The sequence below is a fragment of the Lutra lutra genome, chromosome 1 (genome assembly GCF_902655055.1).
Source record: "Lutra lutra chromosome 1, mLutLut1.2, whole genome shotgun sequence".
NCBI lineage: Eukaryota > Metazoa > Chordata > Mammalia > Carnivora > Mustelidae > Lutra > Lutra lutra.
Window position 1 is genome coordinate 13,114,090 of NC_062278.1, and position 19,708 is coordinate 13,133,797.

The 19,708-nt window shown below is 41.7% G+C and overlaps 1 protein-coding gene and 1 long non-coding RNA gene across 7 annotated transcripts in view; one reads left to right on the top strand and one right to left on the bottom strand.

Moving 5' to 3' along the window:
• LOC125095134 (uncharacterized) overlaps window positions 1-3,391 on the bottom strand; it is a 29,123-nt gene extending 25,732 nt beyond the window's left edge. For all 4 annotated transcript variants that reach the window (XR_007125800.1, XR_007125799.1, XR_007125798.1 and 1 more), the window contains exon 1: window positions 1,498-3,391. This is a non-coding gene — a long non-coding RNA (uncharacterized LOC125095134). The remainder of the gene's footprint in view (window positions 1-1,497) is intronic.
• A 173-nt stretch (window positions 3,392-3,564) lies between these two features.
• The window catches only part of SCAF4 (SR-related CTD associated factor 4), a 70,700-nt gene continuing 54,556 nt past the window's right edge, over window positions 3,565-19,708 (top strand). For 2 of the 3 annotated variants that reach the window (XM_047721099.1, XM_047721116.1), the window contains exon 1: window positions 3,566-3,981. In XM_047721099.1, coding sequence (XP_047577055.1) covers window positions 3,952-3,981 — 30 coding nt within the window. In that variant the 5' untranslated portion in view covers window positions 3,566-3,951. Of the gene's footprint in view, window positions 3,982-19,708 lie in introns of all 3 variants that reach the window. The other variant, XM_047721108.1, reaches the window with a different exon arrangement.

The window sequence follows — 19,708 nt, forward strand, 5'->3', positions numbered from 1 at the left end:
CACGAGAATCATAGAAACCAAATCCTCCCCCTTATGCATTCAAATCTCAGTAGGATGGTACACAGAAAATGTTCTCCCTGAGGCCCTCAATCCAACAGTCATTCTAGGGCCCAATCGCCACAATGCATTGGATCCCAAAACAACTTTTTAAAAGATTTTATTTATTTATTTGACACACACATACACATAGAGAGACAGAGAGGGCACAAGCAGAGGAAGCTGCAGAGGGAAAGGGAGAAGCTGGTTTCCCGCTGAGCAGGGAGCTCCACACCAGGACCCTGGCTGGGATCATGACCTGAGCCGAAGGCAGACGCTTAACCAACTGAGCCACCAGGTGCCCCAAGAACTTCATTTTCTAATGCAATGTTGGTAGTCCTACAGATGACAACTCTTATGGAAGCAAAATGGGTTTAAAGAAATGGTAACAGTAGCTCAGATGAGAGAGAAACAGGTAGTAATATGAAGTAGATGATGGGTGGGCCTGAAAAGAATATTTGGGATCGGGGTGCCTGGGTGGCTTAGTGGATTAAGCCTCTGCCTCCAGTTCAGGTCATGACCTCAGGCTGCTGGGATCGAGCTCTCTGCTCAGTGGGGAGTCTGCTTCCCTCTCTCCCTCTGCCTGCCTCTCTGCCTACTTGTGATCTCTGTCAAAAAAGAATATTTGGGATCAATTTTGTTTGTTCCTGCAGCGAATAATTAAGACTACATTTCTCTCATTTTAAAAGACACAGGCAAAAATCGACAAGGCAAGAAACAAGTGTTGGAGAGGCTGTGGAGAAAGGGGAACCCTCTTACACTGTCAGTGGGAATGCAAGGTGGTACAGCCACTTTGGAAAACAGTGTGGAGGTTCCTCAAAAAATTAAAAATAGAGCTACGCTATAACCCAGCAATTGCAGTATTGGTATTTGCCCCAAAGATACAGATGTAGTGAAAAGAAGGGCCATCTGTACCCCAATGTTCATAGCAGCAATGGCCACAATAGTCAAACTATGAAAGGAGGCAAGATGCCCTTCAGCAGCCAAATGGATAAAGAAGATGTGCAATGGAATATTACTCAGCCATCAGAAAGGATGGATACCCACCATTTGCATCAATGTGAACGGAACTGGAGGGGATTATGCTAAGTGAAATAAGTCAAACAGAGACAGACAATTATCATATGGTTTCACTTATTTGTAGAACATAAGGAATAGCATGGAGGACATTAGGAGAAGGAAGGGGAAAATGAAGTGGGGGAAATCAGAGGGGGAGACAAACCATAGGAGACTATGGACTCTGGGAAACCAACTGATGGTTTCAGAGGGGGAGCAGGTGGGGGGATGGGTGAGCCCGGTGATGGGTATTAAAGAGCCCACGGATTGCATGGAGCACTGGGTGTTATATGCAAACAATGTATCATGGAACATGACATCAGAAACAAATGATGTACTGTATGGTGACAAACATAATAAAAAATTATTAAAAAGTAAATAAAAAAATAAAAGACACAGGCATACCCTTCCTTCATCCTGCAGCTTTCTCTTGATGCTCTTACAACCTGCCTTCACAGCCAAGTGTCCGTGAAATATCTCCTTTTGCCTTCCCCTCTGGGATGCACGTCAGTTTGGCTTCTGTCCACACCCACTCCTGCCAGCGTTCCCTCCTGGGATCCTAGATGCTGTCAGGTACTTTCCAGTCCATGTCTCGCCACCTGCTATCTTCAGCACGAGACAGGGCTGACCTGGTCTCCTGGTCTCTTCTTTCTCAGTTTCTTCTCCCAGCTTCTTCCCCCTTCCATACCTCTGTTCCCCGCCTGCTTTCCCTATTTTAGATCCTCCCACCCCTGGCTGTGCGCTAATGACTCCCAGGTCTCCGCTTACTCTCAGCCAGCTCTCCTAACTCCACAGGTGTTTACCCAACTGCCTCCTAGACATCTTCACTTATGTGCCCAAGGGGCACCTCGAACTCCACCAGCCCCAGAAGGAAATCATGTGGCTCTGGGCATGTTAATAGAATCGGGCCTCACTTCCTCAACTATGAAACAAGGCATTACTGATAGCCACCTCAAACAGAAGCCTGTTACAGAGATTAAATAACACAGAATTGTGTATTGCATAGACTCCAGCACACCGTAAAGAATCTACAAGTGTTTACCATCATTCTACCTTCACTCAAACCCATTCCTTCCTCCCCATAGTCCCCAAATTGACTTACAAATCCACCACACATAACTCTCATCCAACCAGAACCTTGATCAGGCTCCGTGACAATTCCCTGTTCCTCAACCTGTCATTCTGTCCCAGGCAGTTCATTCCACTTCCTAAAATTCTGACCTTGTCTTTCCTTCTCCACTCTGTTGCCTTAAGTCCCTGGTATCCCCTGGGGCTTAGAGCCATGCTTTCTGTGACCTCACTCTTGCTGCTACACCTTCGTTCTGAAAGAGCACATGGCATGACACCACCCTCCCCTTAAAACCTGTCTGCCTCCCCACTGCCTCAGGGACAAAATCCAAACTCATTGTAAGCATACAGAGGATCTTCGGGACCTGGTCTCAGTCACTCCCTCTCAGTCCACCCCACCCCCTAAGCTTCACGGGTCCTCCTCAGGGGAAGGTGATGGCAAAGTACTCATCAGACTCAATCACTCCACAACTTCTTCTCCAACAGCTGCTTCTTCTTCCAGATGTACCCTGGGTGCCACTTCCTCTGAGAAGCCTTCCTGGACGTCTAGTCGGATGGGTATCTTTCTTCTTTGTTCCCCCTGGGTCTCCGTCCCTAACATTTATCATGCGTTAGGTCTTATCTGCTCATTTGTCTTTCCTCCCCACTGAACTGAGTGGTCTGCTGGCAGAAAGATTGCCTTTTACTTCCATATCCCCAGAACCTAGCAGAGTCGCCAGCCAGCACACAGTTGGTACTCGAGGCACGTGAACCGGGCAAAGTGCTTCCACCAAAAAGGAAACGTTTGGGGGAATCTGCAGCAAGGGTTAGCGAATCCCGCGACAGAGGGCTTCACGGGGGTTCGAGTATCCACTGCCTGCACTTCCTTCTCAGGGCTTCACTCTCGCAGTTAGAGCAGACAGAGCTGCACAGGCAGAGGCTGCGCGGGCGCCTGCAAATGCACGCTCAGCCGGCTGAGGTTAAACCCTGCGCCCTTTGTTCCAGGCAGCGGAGAGCAAGTGGGTCGGTGCCCGCCCTCCCGCCCGGGCCGGGTGCAGGGCCTGCTTGGGCAGAATGGCACAAAAACGCACCGGGGAACGCCGCGTCGGGTAGGGGCGCGCGTGTGCGCGGGCCCTTTCCGTGCCAGCCTCCCGACTCCGGGGTCCCGCGCTCCCCAGCGCCCTCGCCGGGGCCCAGCCTCACTGCCGGGCTGTCTCCCGGGCCAGCCGCCACCGCCGGCGGGAAAGCGCCGGGCGTCCCGGCGTCACGCGCCAGCAGCCGGGCGCGCGGCGCGCGGGACGGGGGCAGGACGGGGGCGGGGCCAGCGCGCCTGAGGCGGGGCGGGGCGGGGCGGGAGCCGGGCACAGGAAGCGCTGGGAGGCCCGAGCCGTCCCAGGGTGCCCCGCGCGGCGTGGACTCGGGCCGCTGCCGCCATCCCGCTGGCGAGAGGGAGAGAGAGGCCCGCCCGCTCGCCGGTCGGGCCAGTGTGGGCTAGTGCGTGAGGGCGCGGGGGGCCGTGTCAGCGAGACGCAGAGCGCAGCCGCCACCGCCAAACGGACATGTTGGAGCCCAGCGCCACCGCCGCCTCCTTTTCCTCATCCTCCGAACGGGACTGAGAGGGGGCCCGCCACCCTCCGCCTCTGCCGCCCGCCCCGCCGCCTCGGCCGCAGCCTCTTCCTGCCCGGCCTCTAGCTCCGCCGCTCGTCGCTTCCCACCGCCCCTCAGTCCCGGCCGGTTCCCCGGCCCCGCTCCGCCGCGGCGCGAGGTCTATGTGACCGGCGGGCCCGGAGCAGCCGCCGCCGCAGCGCGAACATGGACGCCGTCAACGCCTTCAACCAGGAGGTGAGGAGTGCTCCGGGCTGGGGGGTGCCGGGCCTGCCGCGGGAGCCGGGGCTCCGTTTCTCCCGCCGCCGGAGATTTAAAGCTTTGGTCGGGGTGGGGACGCTTCCTGCCCGGGTTCCGGGGCGGCGGGGCCTGCGCGGAGCGGCCTGTGGTCCGGGAGAGGTCGCGGCGGCCACGGGAACCGACCCTATACCCCTCCCCCATCGCCCACCCCCGGGCGGCGACCTCGGGCTGCCCCCCTCGCCCCTTCCGGCGTCCCCCAGCCCGCTTCGGCGCTGGTACCTCTAACTTCGCCCTCTTTCAGGTCCAGGCTCTCTCGCTGTCTGCTCCCAGCCCCGTTACTGGCTTCGCAGTGCCGGGAGCCAGCAAGGGACTAAGAAAGAAGCGCGGGCGGGCGTGTGGGGTTGGGGGCGGGGGAGCGGGAGCATCTGCCGGTCGCTGGGCTGGCGGAGCGGCGGCCTCGGCTCTCCTGTTGCTCAGGCCGAGTCTCGGCGGCGGCTGGACTCTGATCCCGGGTCGGGGAGGAGGAGTTGGAGAGGGTGTCCATCCTCTTCTCCTGGGATGCACACACTTAGGAAATGGGGTTCCCAAATGAAGAGGGGTGGCTCTTTATCATTTCCAGTCATGAACGCAATCCTCTTAATGGGCTCCGCGGCCCCAACGTGACACCTAAAAAGTTGAATGGCAGAGGAGTACTTGCTCCGCCTCGGTCCGGTAGAAAGCCGGCTTTGGCCTCCAGTCCCCCACCCTCGCACTTCTTCCGCGGTAGTTAATCCGCGGCTCCCTTCTAGGGGAACATTTACATGTGAAAACCTCCCAAAACCGGGAACAAAGCTGCCTGCCGCCCTAAAGCTCCATAGTTTTATCTCAAGTCATTCCAGGTGCTCTTTTTGGAGCTAGAGTCCACACGTCCTCTTCTTCAGAATGACTTGGGGGGAGGGGACTTGATCATTTAAAATGCAGTTACAGAATGGAAACTGTTGTCATGTGTTGAGTTGGATTATTTTCCTTTTCCAAACACTAGAGATAAACCCAGCATTGAAAAAGTCAGATGTAGTTCTGTAGCTCTAGACGTCTTGATGCGGCGTTAAAAACTTGTATCTCACAATAAGGTTTTGTAATTTCACTTGTAACAGAATTAACGTGCGATAACTTTCCTTTAGATTTGCAGTGCCGTAATAGCCGTAAAATGGGATCCTCCGGTAACACTGCGTGGAGGATCTTTTATTGCCTTACAGATTATCCTAGAAATGATTTGTCTTCAACCGATGAGTGCATAAAATGTCTTAATTGGAGTAGCAACTGGCGTTGGACAGTGTGATGATTTTCAAAATAACGAGATAATATTTTCTAATGTTTGATGGCTAGAGAATTTGTGAGAATGCTCCAAAGATTCAGGTTTGGAAGTTGACTTGGTTTCCTGAAGGCAAAATTCACTGGAATGTTGGCTGTATGAGGGCAGGGAGTTTTGTTCTTTCCTCCTCCCCTCAACATAGGAGGCAAATAATGGTTGAATGCATGAGAATTTTACAAATGGTACAGCAGTTTTTTAACGATCATAAGTACATTTCTTTTCCAAGATGAACGAAGAAGGGGATTTTTAGAGTATTCTTAAGATCAGAAGTATTTGATTCTGAGTTAAACAATGTGGAAGTTGACATTAAGCAAAATATCTTATGCTCTGGAAAAGTGTGAGCAGGAGTTTTTACTCTGAAAAACCAAAATAAGGTGTGGTAGTGAATTCTCAAAAAAGGAAAATGGTGTTTTAACCTTTTTTAAATGTACAAAATGAGAATTTTCCTGTCATTGTTCACCTTTCTGCTCAAATTTTTATTTCCATTCCTACTTTTTATGAACTCCAAATTACATTATGTTAGGGGAGTGTTGCCAGTTCTAACTTTGTTCTGAAGAAACTTTCTGGACAAATTAAGATTCATCCTCTTGTGCTGTTTGATTTGCAGTACTTCTCAGTTATTTCTCCCCACTCATGAAATGTTATTGGTTAGATTTTCCTGTAACCTCAAATCTCCCAAGTCTTAACTTAGTTTTATAAACTTTTAAGTGCGAGCTCAGCTAAAAAGCTGTGTCCTGAATACTGTGGTGCTACCAAGGATCTCTGTCTCTTAGGAGCCTGATCGAATAGAGGATGCAAGACTTATGCAAATAACTTTAACATGTGATAGAATAGCTTCCTTTGGGGCCCTTAAAAAGGTTGACTATGGGGGGATCAGCAAAGACTTGGCAAGAGAAGGTGGAGTCAGTTTTAGGATTTCAGAAGGTATAGAAAGTAGTGATTGAAGGGCAGCAGTGCTGAGGAGTGAACAGTAGTTTGATTCCAAAGGCTACTGGAAAGTAAAGGTGGTTAAGTAATTTGGGGCATGACAAGTTTCATGTCTGTCTAATGTGTTTAAGTTCCACTTTTAGGCTCTGAGTAAGATGAAGATTTTAAGTAGTGAGGTGATATAATTAAGAAAACTGCTTGATTTGTGTATATATATTGTAGAAGGCAGAGATTTGAGGGAGATGGGCATTTTGAGGACGGAGGTAGAATTGAGTAAAATCTGAACTTGGCACATCTGTAGTGGCAAGGAGGGGAGGGGTAGGATATGGGCCAGAGGAGTCCATGCACCTGCCATCTGAAAGGATTATAAGCACCTTTTACCCCCACATTTTAGGTGCTGGGAAAGTGGTGATGCTACTAACACAAGTCAAGCAGCCATCAAAAGCATATTTAGTGGAAGAGGAAATATGTTTGGTTTTTGAACAGGTTGAGTTTGAGATTGAGTGGAAAAGTCATGTGGAAATTTTTGGCAAGCAGTTAGTTGGGCATGTAGGACTCAAACTTGGAAGCAACCAAGAAACTGAGGAAGACATCTGGGAGTCACTTTCAGATGTGCCCTGGAGAAAATTGAGGGAGGATGGTGTGCCGGGGTGAGAAAAGGAATTAATATTTACTAAGCATCTGTGGTGTATCAGGCATTTTATAAATACATATCTGATAGTCTCACAACCTTGCATAGACATCCACTTGCAAATGAGGTAACTGATTTTCAAAGAAGTTAAATAATAATTGGCCCGGGGGCAGATTGTTAGCTAATGGTAGAGCTGGGATTTGAATGCACATCTCCTCTTAATTGCTGCCTAAAGCTAATATTTTGTATGATACCAGTGGAGTGGTCAGACGTTAAGACTTAGGGAAAAAGCTACCTGTACCCCTGGGGCAAATAATACATTATATATTGATAAAAATAATTAACAAAAAAATGTAAAAAGAAAAGACTTTAAAAAGCTACTAAAATTTGAGAGTAATGGGATCTGAAGTAAGGAATGGTGTTAAAGGAGGTAAGGAAACAGATCATAAATGTAATCTTTTTTAGAAGTTTGGTTCTGAGGGATTTAAGGACAAAGTTGCTTCAAGAATGAAGGGAAAGAAGTACAGTTAACAGTGTAGTAGGAACTAATGGTAGGCCATTTGTATGTTTATATAGCATATATGTGATCTTAGCTTAATAAGTGGTGTTGAAGCCCTGGTCTCAGATGGGAGTAGAAGTTGGAGCATGTTGGGGGAGGGAAAGTGTAGAGTAGTACAGTTTAAAAATAAGAGGGCTTGCTTAGAACACAGTTGTGGATAAAAGGAGCAGTACAGATCAGCACAGGTAAAAGAGGTCAGTATTTCTGATACAGGAAGGAAGATAAAAAGAATGAAGTTATTAAAGACACCCATTAAACAGAGGACTTTTATGGTGAGGCAGTTTGTTAAGTGTTGTAAAAAAAAAATGTTGTAAAAAAATGAGTGACCAATTATAGCCAATACTTAATTGTTTTCTGCTATGTTTATATACTCCTTAATGTGAAGAGTTTGGTATTTTGTAAGTTTGTTGAATGAATAAAAGTTATAGATTGGATTTTTTAATACATTGATTTCATTTTTAGCCTTTAACCAATCTCTCTAATCCCAGAAAAAGAGTGTATCTTCCCATACTTTTGGGAGGGGAACATCATCTGTGATTTTAAGACGTTTAATTAGGGGCAGCTGGGTGGCTCAGTCAGCTAAGCACCAGACTCTTGATTTTGGCTCAGGGTCCTGAAATCAAGCACATTGGGCTCAAAGCTCAACATGGAGTATGCTTGAAATTCTCCCTTTCCCTGTGCTCGTCCCCCCACTAGCGCAGGCACCTGTGCAGGCTCTCTCTAAAATAAAATCTTTTTTTTAAAAAGGGCTTAATTAAAATATAAAAAAGGGTAGAGACGATATAACAAGAATGGACAGTTGTTACTATTATAAGTGTTTTTAATTTAATAAAATATTACAAGTTAAAGTCCTTTCCTCCCACAGAGGCAATCAAAATGAATTTAGTATCAATCTGTGGTACATAAGTAATATATAATCTATATTTTGATATCCGTAAGTGGTATATTGTACATATTTGTGGGTTTTTTTTCCCTCAAACAATGTTAATATTAAGATCTCATTCTAATGCTGGGTAGTATGCTGTCATTTGAATAAACCATGTTTTATGTATCTGCTTCCCCAGTTGATGAACATTCAAGTTGCTTCTCAGTTGTTGCTGACAAACACTGCAGTAAACTTTCTCAAACATGTCTGCATTGTATAAGAGTTTCTCTGGGACAGCTGTTCTCAGGACTACAGAGAGCTTTTGTATCTGTGGCTGATATCGTACATATATATGTCATAAATCTTTGGGATATTTATCATTTTAGAAATTTAGTCTGAGAAATGCATTTATTGAAATAACAAACCCATTATATTTTAACATATTTTTAGCATTTTAAATGAAAAATAGTGTTTCCCCCCAGAAAATGAGAAGTGACATTGTTCTACATTTTGCAAATCTCATTTAAACTTTGGTTTATAAACCTGGATTCTCTCATGTACTTCTTTATTCAGTCTCTTACAGTTAGGCACATCAGGTAGCCTCTGGAAAACTTTGCTGTACACTTATGAGAAAATGAATGAAAGGGGCAAGAAATGTTTTAGTATTAAAATGAAAACAGTTTTTACCTCACAGACCACTGAAAGGAACTCAGACCCCCAGGGATCCGCAGACTATTGTTAGAGAACTACAGCGCTGAGCTACTGAGGTGGTGTACATCTAATGCTGTGTTGGAAGTATAAGAAGAAAACATGAGAACTTTGGCATTCATTTTTATCTTTAAACTCAGACTAATTAAGTTTTATGAATATTTTATGTATGAATTTACGTTGATGCACTTAACCACTGGGTTGTCAGTCTTGAACCACCACGTTATCCTGAAGGAGGAGTTGTGTTCCACATCTCAGCGGGGAGTTACCACCCCTTTGTTTTCCCACTGGAAATTTTTGTGTATGAACTGTTGTATGTTTTACCTATTGATTACTACGTATGGTTATCTTCCAGAATTTAAATCATATGAAGATACTTTAAGTATTTTTTTCTTTATCTGTTAATGTTTGTCTTCACTTGTTTTTGATCATTCCGTCCTTGGAGAGGTCTAAAGCAGTGGATAAAGAGTTGACACAGGATTCTTACTGTGTGGAACAGACGTAGAGGACTAGGCCACAGTTGAAGTAAAACTGGAGGTTTTTTCCCTTGACTCATTTGATCATGTTACACTGTTACCACAGGAGTTTTAGATATTAAAAGTTCTTGTGGTATTCCTCTGCTTTTTCTTGACTCTCAGAGAATTGCTCATCTCCAACAACGGTAGAGGTCTGGCCTTACGGTGAGTGTAATAACGCTGGCTCTTCAGAGCTTTCTGTTGCAGCATTTATCACTGATGTTCTTTTTAAAAATGTCCCCTACCCTGGAAGTCTGGCCTTTCATTTAGTATTACGTTTCAGAAAAAATTACATGGACACATGATAAGGAACTGATTCAGAGAAAAGTTGGAATCCTAGAAAAGTTGACTTATAAATCTTGTGAAATAATTCAGGACTTAAAACTACGTGGCAGAAAATTGACAGATGGTAGTTGGTATTGGGGTAGGGTGTTTTTTGCCAGATGTAAATTGTAGGTTCTCTGCCATGGAACCCAAGTGAATATAATTTACTTCAGCATTCCAGGTAACTTCTGCACACATTGAAATCTTGTTTTAAATATATTTTAGTAACATGATAGGAAAAAAGTTGTTACAAAGATGATGAACCTTAGTATTATTCATAACATTTGTTGAGATAATATGCCAGATCTTTTTTTTTTTTTTAAAGCATACTTCAGAGCAACAGCATACATCTTTAATGATGAGCTAAAAACAAACTACACTACACTATTGGCTATATAGAATAAGCGGTTTACCCATTATTGGTTTAAATTTTTGGTAACATTAGTTGATTAATATTCTGTTCCTATAGAACAAGAAAAAGTAGAGTTTGGTAGGAGTAGGCCTTAAAATGATCTGTTGAAAGTTTAGACTTGAAGAGACATGTTTACATTTCTTTGTTAATATTACATGTGACTAACAGTGTACTACCATGATTTTTTTGGAAAACGAATAAGATTTCACAAACAGTATTATAATTTTATTATACCCTGGTCACCTTTGTCCTATTAAATATTTGCATGGTTTATTGATTACATTTCATTGCTGTATATCTAATGCTCCTTACTGGTGCTTGTGAAGGCATAAGTATAGAAACTTTTATAGTCCAGTGAAGCACATTGAATTGACTTATAGTGAATTCTGCAAGAAATCCAATGTAACTCTGGAGCGAAGTTAAGAATTAGAACCTAAGGTTTAGGTGGAGTCACCTGGTGACACCCTGGTGACAGCAGGGCTCAGTGAAAAGTAGAGAGCCATCCACGTTCTTCTGAAAGTTATCATTTCTGTTTGGATAATTGGTGATTTTGGTATAAACCCATGTAGGTCAGTAATCCTAGTTGGAAGAGACTGTGGAGCAGTGGCACGCCTTGCATAGGTGACATCCAGAGCACAGTTTTTCTTTTTAATAGATCCCTTTTCTACAACAAAATTTATTCCAGAAATAATCATGAGAATGGCCAAGAAAGAAACCTGAACTTTATGCCAATTGCAAATATATATTACAGTGGGAAAAGGTTAATATTTTTAAATTGCATTGATACTTTTTTTGGGGAAAAGTAGAAAAATTTACCTACATACTGGTCTGTCATAATGACTTACTAGGATATTCCAGTTTCTTTTCAATCGTTACCTTCTGCGTATTTATCTCTGACTGTCAAGGTGATCTTCACATATTTGTGTTCATAGACCGTTAGAGCCCGTTTGATCAGTCTTCACCTATAATTGAAGAACACTTTTACTGGTTTTAATTATGAAAATTGTAAGTAAAGCAACAGACATACACTAGTTAAGGAGTCTTAAACATAAGTTATCTTTGGTTAGAAATTTAGGGGAAAAAACCACTTCACAATAAATTTTAGAAATCTAGAATGTCTTTCTTCCACATTGATTGTAGTGACTTTCAAATATCTCCTCAGCCCAAAAAAATAAAAAAATTCACTGAAATGTTTCCACCAAAAAATTCAGTGTAGATTTCTTTTAGTTAAACATTCTTTAAATTATGTGTAAATGTCTGCTTCCTTACATTTTGTTGAGTAGTAATGGCATTCTCTGTGATTTTTATTCATGGATCTTCAAGCTCTGTGTTCCACTATACCTTTGTTCAAGGCTGATGCTGGCTGTTTGTAAATATTTATACCAGAAAAAAAGATCTCAGAAAGGAGAATTGCTTTCAGCTATCATATTTTGAATGTACTCTTTAACTACATACACACACGTATATGGGAACCATAGGATTGGAGACATAAACTGAGCCTGAGTGCAGGCTGTGTACACTAAATCTCTTTGTAGTGACTCTCCAAATGAACGGTAGGGCGAATCTGCATATTTGGGGCACTGACCGCATAACTGGGGGATTTCCTAATGAATTCCTACTTAGAGTAGATGGCTTAGTAAAGGACATATAGTAAAAATGTATAAATTTGATGCTTACATATTATTGAAACTTAACAGTAACCAGAGCAATAGATTAAAACCTAAACATCTCAGTCAACGTGTGTTCGGGGAAGGAATATTTTATACCTGATATTATTTAGAATTGATAGTGCTCAGTGATGACAGAATGATTTCAGTCAGTTTTATTACTGTGTTTAGAGTCTTCAGAGACAATTTACCCACTGACCGCCTGACCTGTGATAGTTTCTCCCATTGTCCCACTGTCGGTATGCTGTTGGAAAACAATAGTGGACCAGCTCTGTAGTCTCTCAATCTCCCTCTGCAGTGTTTTTAAGATATCTTTATGCATTTTTTCGTGAGTATTCTACTTTTTTCCCTCCTTTTGACTTTGTCAGAGCTGAGTTTTAGCTGAAGTGGAATTATATGCTGCTTAAAGGAAGCCTATAATATGGAAATTTACAGTAATAAGCCATTAGGAAGCATAAAATACTCTTCAGACTTTAATGGCCATATATCACCTTATTCACCTTAATTAAGAGATACTGAATGATAAGTCACTTTGGAAAGGAGAGCCAGGTTTGGGGTTCATTGGAGATATGTTCAAATCTTTATAAAGGCTCTAATTATTGATTAATACCAAAAATAGGCAAATTCATAGAGACAGTAGATTATTGGTTGGTGGGAGGGAGGAATGGGTATAGAATTTTTTGGAGGGGATCAAAGTATGCTAAAACAAAATAATGCTGATGGCTGCCCAACTCTGAATATAGTAAAAAAAACAACAACACTGAATTGCATACTTTAAAGGGGTGAGTTTTATGGTATATGAATAGGAAAACATTAGTTTTTAGCACATCATTTCCATTATTTTGTTGCTTGATCTGATTTTCTTTGCATTGAAAACAGTCCCTAGTAGCTGCTGAGTGGTTCTGTAAATTATTTTGTTGATCTTGAGTTCTAAGTTTGTTTTATAGGATATCTTTAGTTTTTACATGCTATTTTAAGAAGTAATCCAGTGGGGACAGTCCAAGGGAAGGATAGGAAAGAATCCTGCATTTGCTCCTTAACTACCAGCCAGATGCCAGCTAATGGGCTAAGAGGTTTTTTTATAGGTGTGTCTTTCCATTCTTTTCATTTTGAAGTTAGGGAAATGAAAGAGATGGTGTGAATTGACCAAGGCCACACCGGGTAATACGGCAGTTCTGAGACTTTACTGAGTATTTTTAAGTACCCATCTGAGCCCAGTCCATTGCCCCCCCCACATGGTTGCGCTGGAGGTTTTTAAGCAGTGGCTCTTTGTCTGCTGGAGTGTTTACGAGGGGAGAGGGCTCACTGACAACTTTTTTACATCTGAAGTATGGTAGCAAGTACACTATAATGTATACTTCTGGAAGGATTTGTAGAAGTTTAAGAATAATGAAGTTTGGTAAGTTTTTGAGTCATGCATAGATAATCCATATTTAAAACTTAAATGCACTTCTAGGCATTTATATTTCTTTTACTAATTTATATTCACAAAATTTTAAATTGAGGATTTTATAAATTCTAACATTTTCATTTTTAGTCCCATACTTGTGCATAAATCCATTCATCACAACTTTGTGGAAAGAACTGGTTATAAATGAAATACATTAAATATGGGATAATTTTTTTTTCTTCTAATCAAATGATTTTATATCCAGGAACTAATTTTTATTTCTTCAGTTGAAGTCTAGGAGAAAATTACTTAATTCACCAAAAAAAAAAAAAAAAATTTTCTTTTTCCCAAAGATTTTATTTGAGAGAGTGAGAAGAGAGAGCAGGGACAGAGGGAGAAAGAAATCCCTGAGCAAGAAATCCCTTGTGAGGCTCAATCCCAGGACCCTGGGATCATGACCCAAGCTGAGCGCAGACACTTGAACTACTGAGCCACCCAGGCGCCCTTCACAAAACTGTTTGAAGACACTTTTGGGGGGGACACAAAGTTCACTAGTATAAGGCACAGTAAAAGTAATTTTGCAATCTGGAATCTGCTAGTAGAACAATGACATAGAGAAAATATTTGCCATTTCTTAAAATCACCTTCTGGCCTATTTCTTGATCAAGTGAAAAGAAGTGGAGGATTGATTGGAGTTCAGTGAACCAAAATGTAGCTAAGGACTGAAAAAAATGACCTGTTGTCCTGAGCTGGAGCTGAATGGGTTAAAAGCCCTGCTAAAGAGACCAGCCTTGCTTCTAAATTGGGAAGTTTGAATGAGGGGCTCTGGTTGTTGGCTGGGTCAGTAGAGCATGGGACTCGATCTCGTTGGCGGGGTGTAGCGCCAGGTTGGTGTAGAGATTACTTAAAAAAATTGGGGGGGTAAAGGGTAGATTCTTGGAAATTATAGCAGAGTTACTCTTAAGTGAAGAATAAATTAAGGGCATACTTGACAGAGTAAGTTGTGAGAAATTAACTACTTAGAAAATTCTGCCAGCAGCAAAGGGTGACAAACAGGGCTTGGTGATATTAAAAAGTGTGGAATAATGCAGAGGATGTTTAAACTGATAGCCATGTTCTATTTTCTTTCTTTTCTCTTTAAGATTTATTTATTTGGGCGCCTGGGTGGCTCAGTGGGTTAAGCTCCTGCCTTCGGCTCGGGTCATGATCTCAGGGGTCCTAGGATTGAGTCCCGCATCTCTGCTCGCCAGGGAGCCTGCTTCCCTCTCTCTCTCTCTCTCTCTCTCTGCCTGCCTCTCTGCCTACTTGTGATCTCTCTCTCTCTCTCTCAAATAAATAAAAAAATAAAATCTTAAAAAAAAAAAAAAAGGTTTATTTATTTATTTTTAGAGAGAGCTTAGCCCTGGTGGAAGAGGGAGAGGGAGATAGAGAGGGAAACAGAGTCCCAGGTGGACTCTGCACTGAGGGCAGAGCGGGCTCAAGACCCTGAGATCATGGCTGGAGCTGAAACCAAATTGTACACTCAACTGTGCCACCCAGATGCCCCTGCCATATTCTCTTTTCTTTTCCTTTTTTTTTTTTTTTTTTAAAGATTTTATTTATTTATTTATTTGACAGATCACAAGTAGGCAGAGAGAGAGGGGGAAGCAGGCTCCCCGCTGAGCAGAGATCCTGATGCTCCATCCCAGGATCCTGAGATTAGGACCTGAGCAGAAGGCAGAGGCTTAACCCACTGAGCCACCCAGACACACCAATACTCTCTTTCCTTAATGCACACAGATATAATAAGTAGTCAGCTCAAAATAGTTTCATATTTAATATTCACAATTTTTTTTTAAGATTTTATTTATTTATTTGAAAGAGAGGCAGTGAGAGAGCGCATGAGAGAGAAGGTCAGAGGGAGAAACAGACTCCTAGTGGAGCTGGGAGCCCGATGCGGGACTCGATCCTGGGACTCCGGGATCATGACCCGAGCCGAAAGCAGTCGTCCAAACAACCGAGCCACCCAGGCGTCCCTAATATTCACAATTTTTATTTTCACTTATAGGTGTGTATTTTGTAAAGCATTACTCCAAATTCTGGAACTAGGAGAAAACTTGGAGAGTTTGTAGGAGGATGTAGTAAGGTAAAGATATAGGAAAAGTATGAAAAATTTTTTTGAATTTGAGAATATTCTGTGCAGCTATGTTGCTTGTAAAAATATCTGGTTAGGATAAAAAAAAAAACAACATCTTGCCATTTACAACGAGGTGGGTGGATCTAGAGGGTATCATGCTAAGCAAAATAAGTCAGTCAGAGAAAGACAGTTATCATATGATCTGTGATACAAGGAATTTGAGAGGCAGGGGCGGGGGGCGGGGAATGAAACAAGATGGGATCGCGAGGGAGACAAACGTGAGAGACTTAATCTCGGGAAACAAACAGGGTTGCTGTGGGTATTGCTGTGGGTAGCGGGAAGGGCTAGGGTGGCTGGTGATGGACATCGGGGAGGGTATGTGCCATGGTGAGTGCTGCGAATTGTGTAAGCCTGATGATTCACAGACCTGTACCCCTGACACAAATAATACATTGTACGTTAATTTTTTAAAAAGAAAGAAAATATCTGGTTTAGGGATCTTCAGAAATCTGAAAAGTGAATTTTGTGGAGAAATAAATGGAACGATTTTCTAGTGTTTAAGTCAAATGAAAGACTGCTTAGTAGGAGCAGGGAGACGATGGTTTCTTTTTCTTGACTTTTTGTTTCAATGGCCTTGTAAATTTGCTCCATCTTAGGAATAGTTCGTGTTTATGCCAGACTGTCTTGTCTCTCTGTACCTTCCTCTGAGCAGGTTGAAAATTGGCTACCATTTGGGTTTTAAAGGGCTTCTGACTCTATGGAAAGTAAATAGAATTTGCTTGGCGGTAAAGTATGTCAGTAACTAAAGGGATACTTTCTTTAATGTGCAGAGGTCAACAAAATACAAAAGATAGTGATTTCTCAAATTTGAGTTTTATATCCGCAAGGGCATCAGGTATTATAAATATTTAAAGGGGCAAAATTTTAAATTTATTTTTTAAAATGTTTTAATAATTTTGAAAATTTTTGATAACTCAGAGACAAGGTTTAATCTATGAATGAGCTATATCTGATAATGATGGTTTTGTATATTATTTTATTATATTTATAATCAGAAGTTGAGAAATGCATTTTTGTCTCAGACACAAAGTGTTTCATTTTGAAAATCAATAGATTTTAATCTCTTTCCCTTTAAAATTAATGCAAGTTATGTAAACTTAAATTAGGAAAAAAAATACCATCCCACTGAATACCATTAATATTTTAGGGTGTTTTAGTCTTTTTCCCCTCCACTTGTGTTTGCAAAGTTTTACACGGTTACCAGATCAAAATTTTTAATAAGTTATTTTCTGATTTTAAAATAGTCATCATGGAAGATTGGAGCATTATTGTTTTAGATAAATTTCTAGAAGTGGTATTGTTGGCTTAACAGATAAGAAATTTTTTTTTTTTTTCCAGTTCTTGATACATAGCTTTAAACTTCTTCCTGAAATGAAAACTCCCCAGTTAGGTCTGGTCAGCAGAGGGCTCTGTTTGCTTGATGCCCGGCCGCATTCATGCCAGTAAGACCGCTGAAGCATTGTCTCATTGTTTTACTTTGTATTTCTTTGATTATTGGTAAAGTTGAGCTTTTTTTCTATGTTTATTAATTGGCTGTTGCAGTATCCTTTGTTAATTGAGTTACTTTCCTCTACATATTTTTCAATTTCACCGTCTCTTACTGTTTGCATATGTTCTACTTTCAGGTAAAACGGCATAGTTGGTAGAATGGCATTGTACATGTGATTGGTTTGCAACTCTTTGTACCTGTCAACCCATCATGTCAAATTGCCCAGTACTAAGAAAGTATTAGTTTAAAGATTTTATTTATTTATTTGACAGAGATCACAAGTCGGCAGAGAGGCAGGCAGAGAGAAAGGGGGAAGCAGGCTCCCTGCTGAGAAGAGAGCCCAATGCGGTGCTTCATCTGAGGACCCTGAGATCATGACCCAAGCAGAAGGCAGAGGCTTTAACCCACTGAGCCACCCAGGCGCCCCAAGAAAGTATTAGTTTGAACAGACCTTTGATATAGTGTACTTAAGGCATAAAGTGAAATGCCATGTAGAAGGAGCTGTTAACTATCCCTTTCCTGATTGTTCCAGCAGTATTTTATGGGGTGGTCTTCAGGCTGTAATTAGATGAACAGAGCATCTTTGCAGAAGAAAGTGATTCTATTGAGTCAAATGAATGAAAGAGGAAGAAAGATTAGAATTAAATGCTTTGATACCTGCATCTCTCAGGAGGGAGATTTGACTGTCAGCCTGTCACTTTAAGTGTACATACTTCCTTTTGGAAGGATTCATATTTTTTCTTCAAAGTTTGTAAATAAGTATTAATAACACCAGCTTAAGCAGAATTTGTCATCTTGGAGGTGATAATAGCAAGGAAGGAATACTGCAATATATAATCAGTATGATTCATTATAAAATAAATTTGAGGAAAGCAAATTTTTTAAAGTTTAGGGGGAAAAAGGTAGAGGTAAGCATTCCATTGAAAGATTCCTAAAGGAAACATTGAGGGATTAGGGACTATAAGAATTATTTAGACTAATATGGTCTTCTAATTCTTTTCACTGCTTTAATAGCTCTATTTCTAAGAACAGGTAAAGGCATATTCCAGAAATCAAAGACTTGGTGCCAATAACTTTTATCTTTGCTGGTTCTGTTACTAGAAATTTCTAAAATACTCAGAGCCAGAACAGGTTCACTAACAATTCATAGCAGACCAAATTAAACTTTTCTCTTTTGTGAAGTGTGTTTTACCTAGTGAGGACTATAAACCAAGTATTTCAGAAAGATATGTGTCTTGATTTCATCATGAATACGTTAGAAAAATAAAGGCAGGATAAGAGTATTGTTAAGTCAATTTTAGCTGACAGGCAGTGTCCAAAGACCATAAGGGTCATCCCCCAAGTAGGTCTTGTTCTTAATAATTTTTAAAAAACCATTGAGTTGGAAGAAATCATATAAAGCACATTCATGAAAGTTCATGAAATTTATAAGCTGATTGGAGTAGCTGCTTCATCAAGTAGCAGAAAATTATTTCCAGATGACCTAAGTAGATTGAAAGGACTGTCAGAAAACATCATAAAGTCAACATGAAGATCTAGTTTAGATAGAGATTCCATTGAAAACAGTTTGAGGGTTTTGGTTTGTTATAGATGTGAGTTAACAAAAACACAAACTATTTTTTTGTTGTTTTTTGTTTTTGTATTTTTAAATAATGTTCTGGGGCCCCTGGGTGGCACAGTCAGTTAAGTGCCTAACTCTTGGATTTGGCTCAGGTCATGATCTCAGTTGAGGTCTAGCCCTGTGTCTGGGTTCCGAGCTCAGCAAAATCAACGAAAGTTTCTCTCTCCCTCTTCCTCTGCCCCTTCCTGCCCACACGTGGTCTTTCTCTCTCAAATTAATCTTTTTAAGTAGGAAATAAGGAAAGAAAGTTCCTCCCCCATCCACTTTAGAATTCTAGAACCTTATTATAAGTTGCCTTACTTTGCAGATCTGATGGGGTTAAGGATCTTGGAATGGGTTAATTGTCCTGAATTATCTAAATGAGCACAATGTAATCCCAAGGGTCATTATACAAGAGAGGGAGTAGAGTCAAGAAAGTGATGTGACAACAGAATCACAGAGGTCAGGGAGGAGAAGATGCTACCCTCTTGGCTTTGAAGATGGAGGAAGAGACAGACCATGAGCCAAAGGAATGTAGGCACCCTTGGCTTAGAAAAGCCAGGGAATACATTCTGCCCTAGAACCTCCAGAAGGAATATAGTAGCCCTGCCAACACCTTGAATGCAGACTAGGGAAATTCTGACCTCCAAAACCGTAAGATAAATTTGTGTTGTTTTTAAGCTGCTAATTTTGTGGTAATGTGTTACTGCAGAAATAGGAAACTTTAAAAAAAAAAAAAAAAAAGGCAATCCACTGGATTCCATTAACACAGTAATACATCTGGACGATGTCCATTTGGGGATATCATACTTAAAAGGAATTAGCCATTTCACTAGAAGTACCATCTCACTAATAGTTGAAGAAGATAGTTCAGTGGGAAACGTTTAGTCAGCTTTAAAGATTTTATCCTGCAAGAGAGCTCACTAATCAGAATTGGAACAGGAGAGAGAAGGTATCAGAAAGGAGATTGGGGGTTAGTACACAGGAGGCCTCAGTAACCATTGGAGCTGATTAGTTAGGAGTTTTTTTTGTTTTGTTTTGTTTTGTTTTTTTAAAGATTTTATTTATTTATTTGACAGATCACAAGCAGGCAGAGAGGCAGGCAGAGAG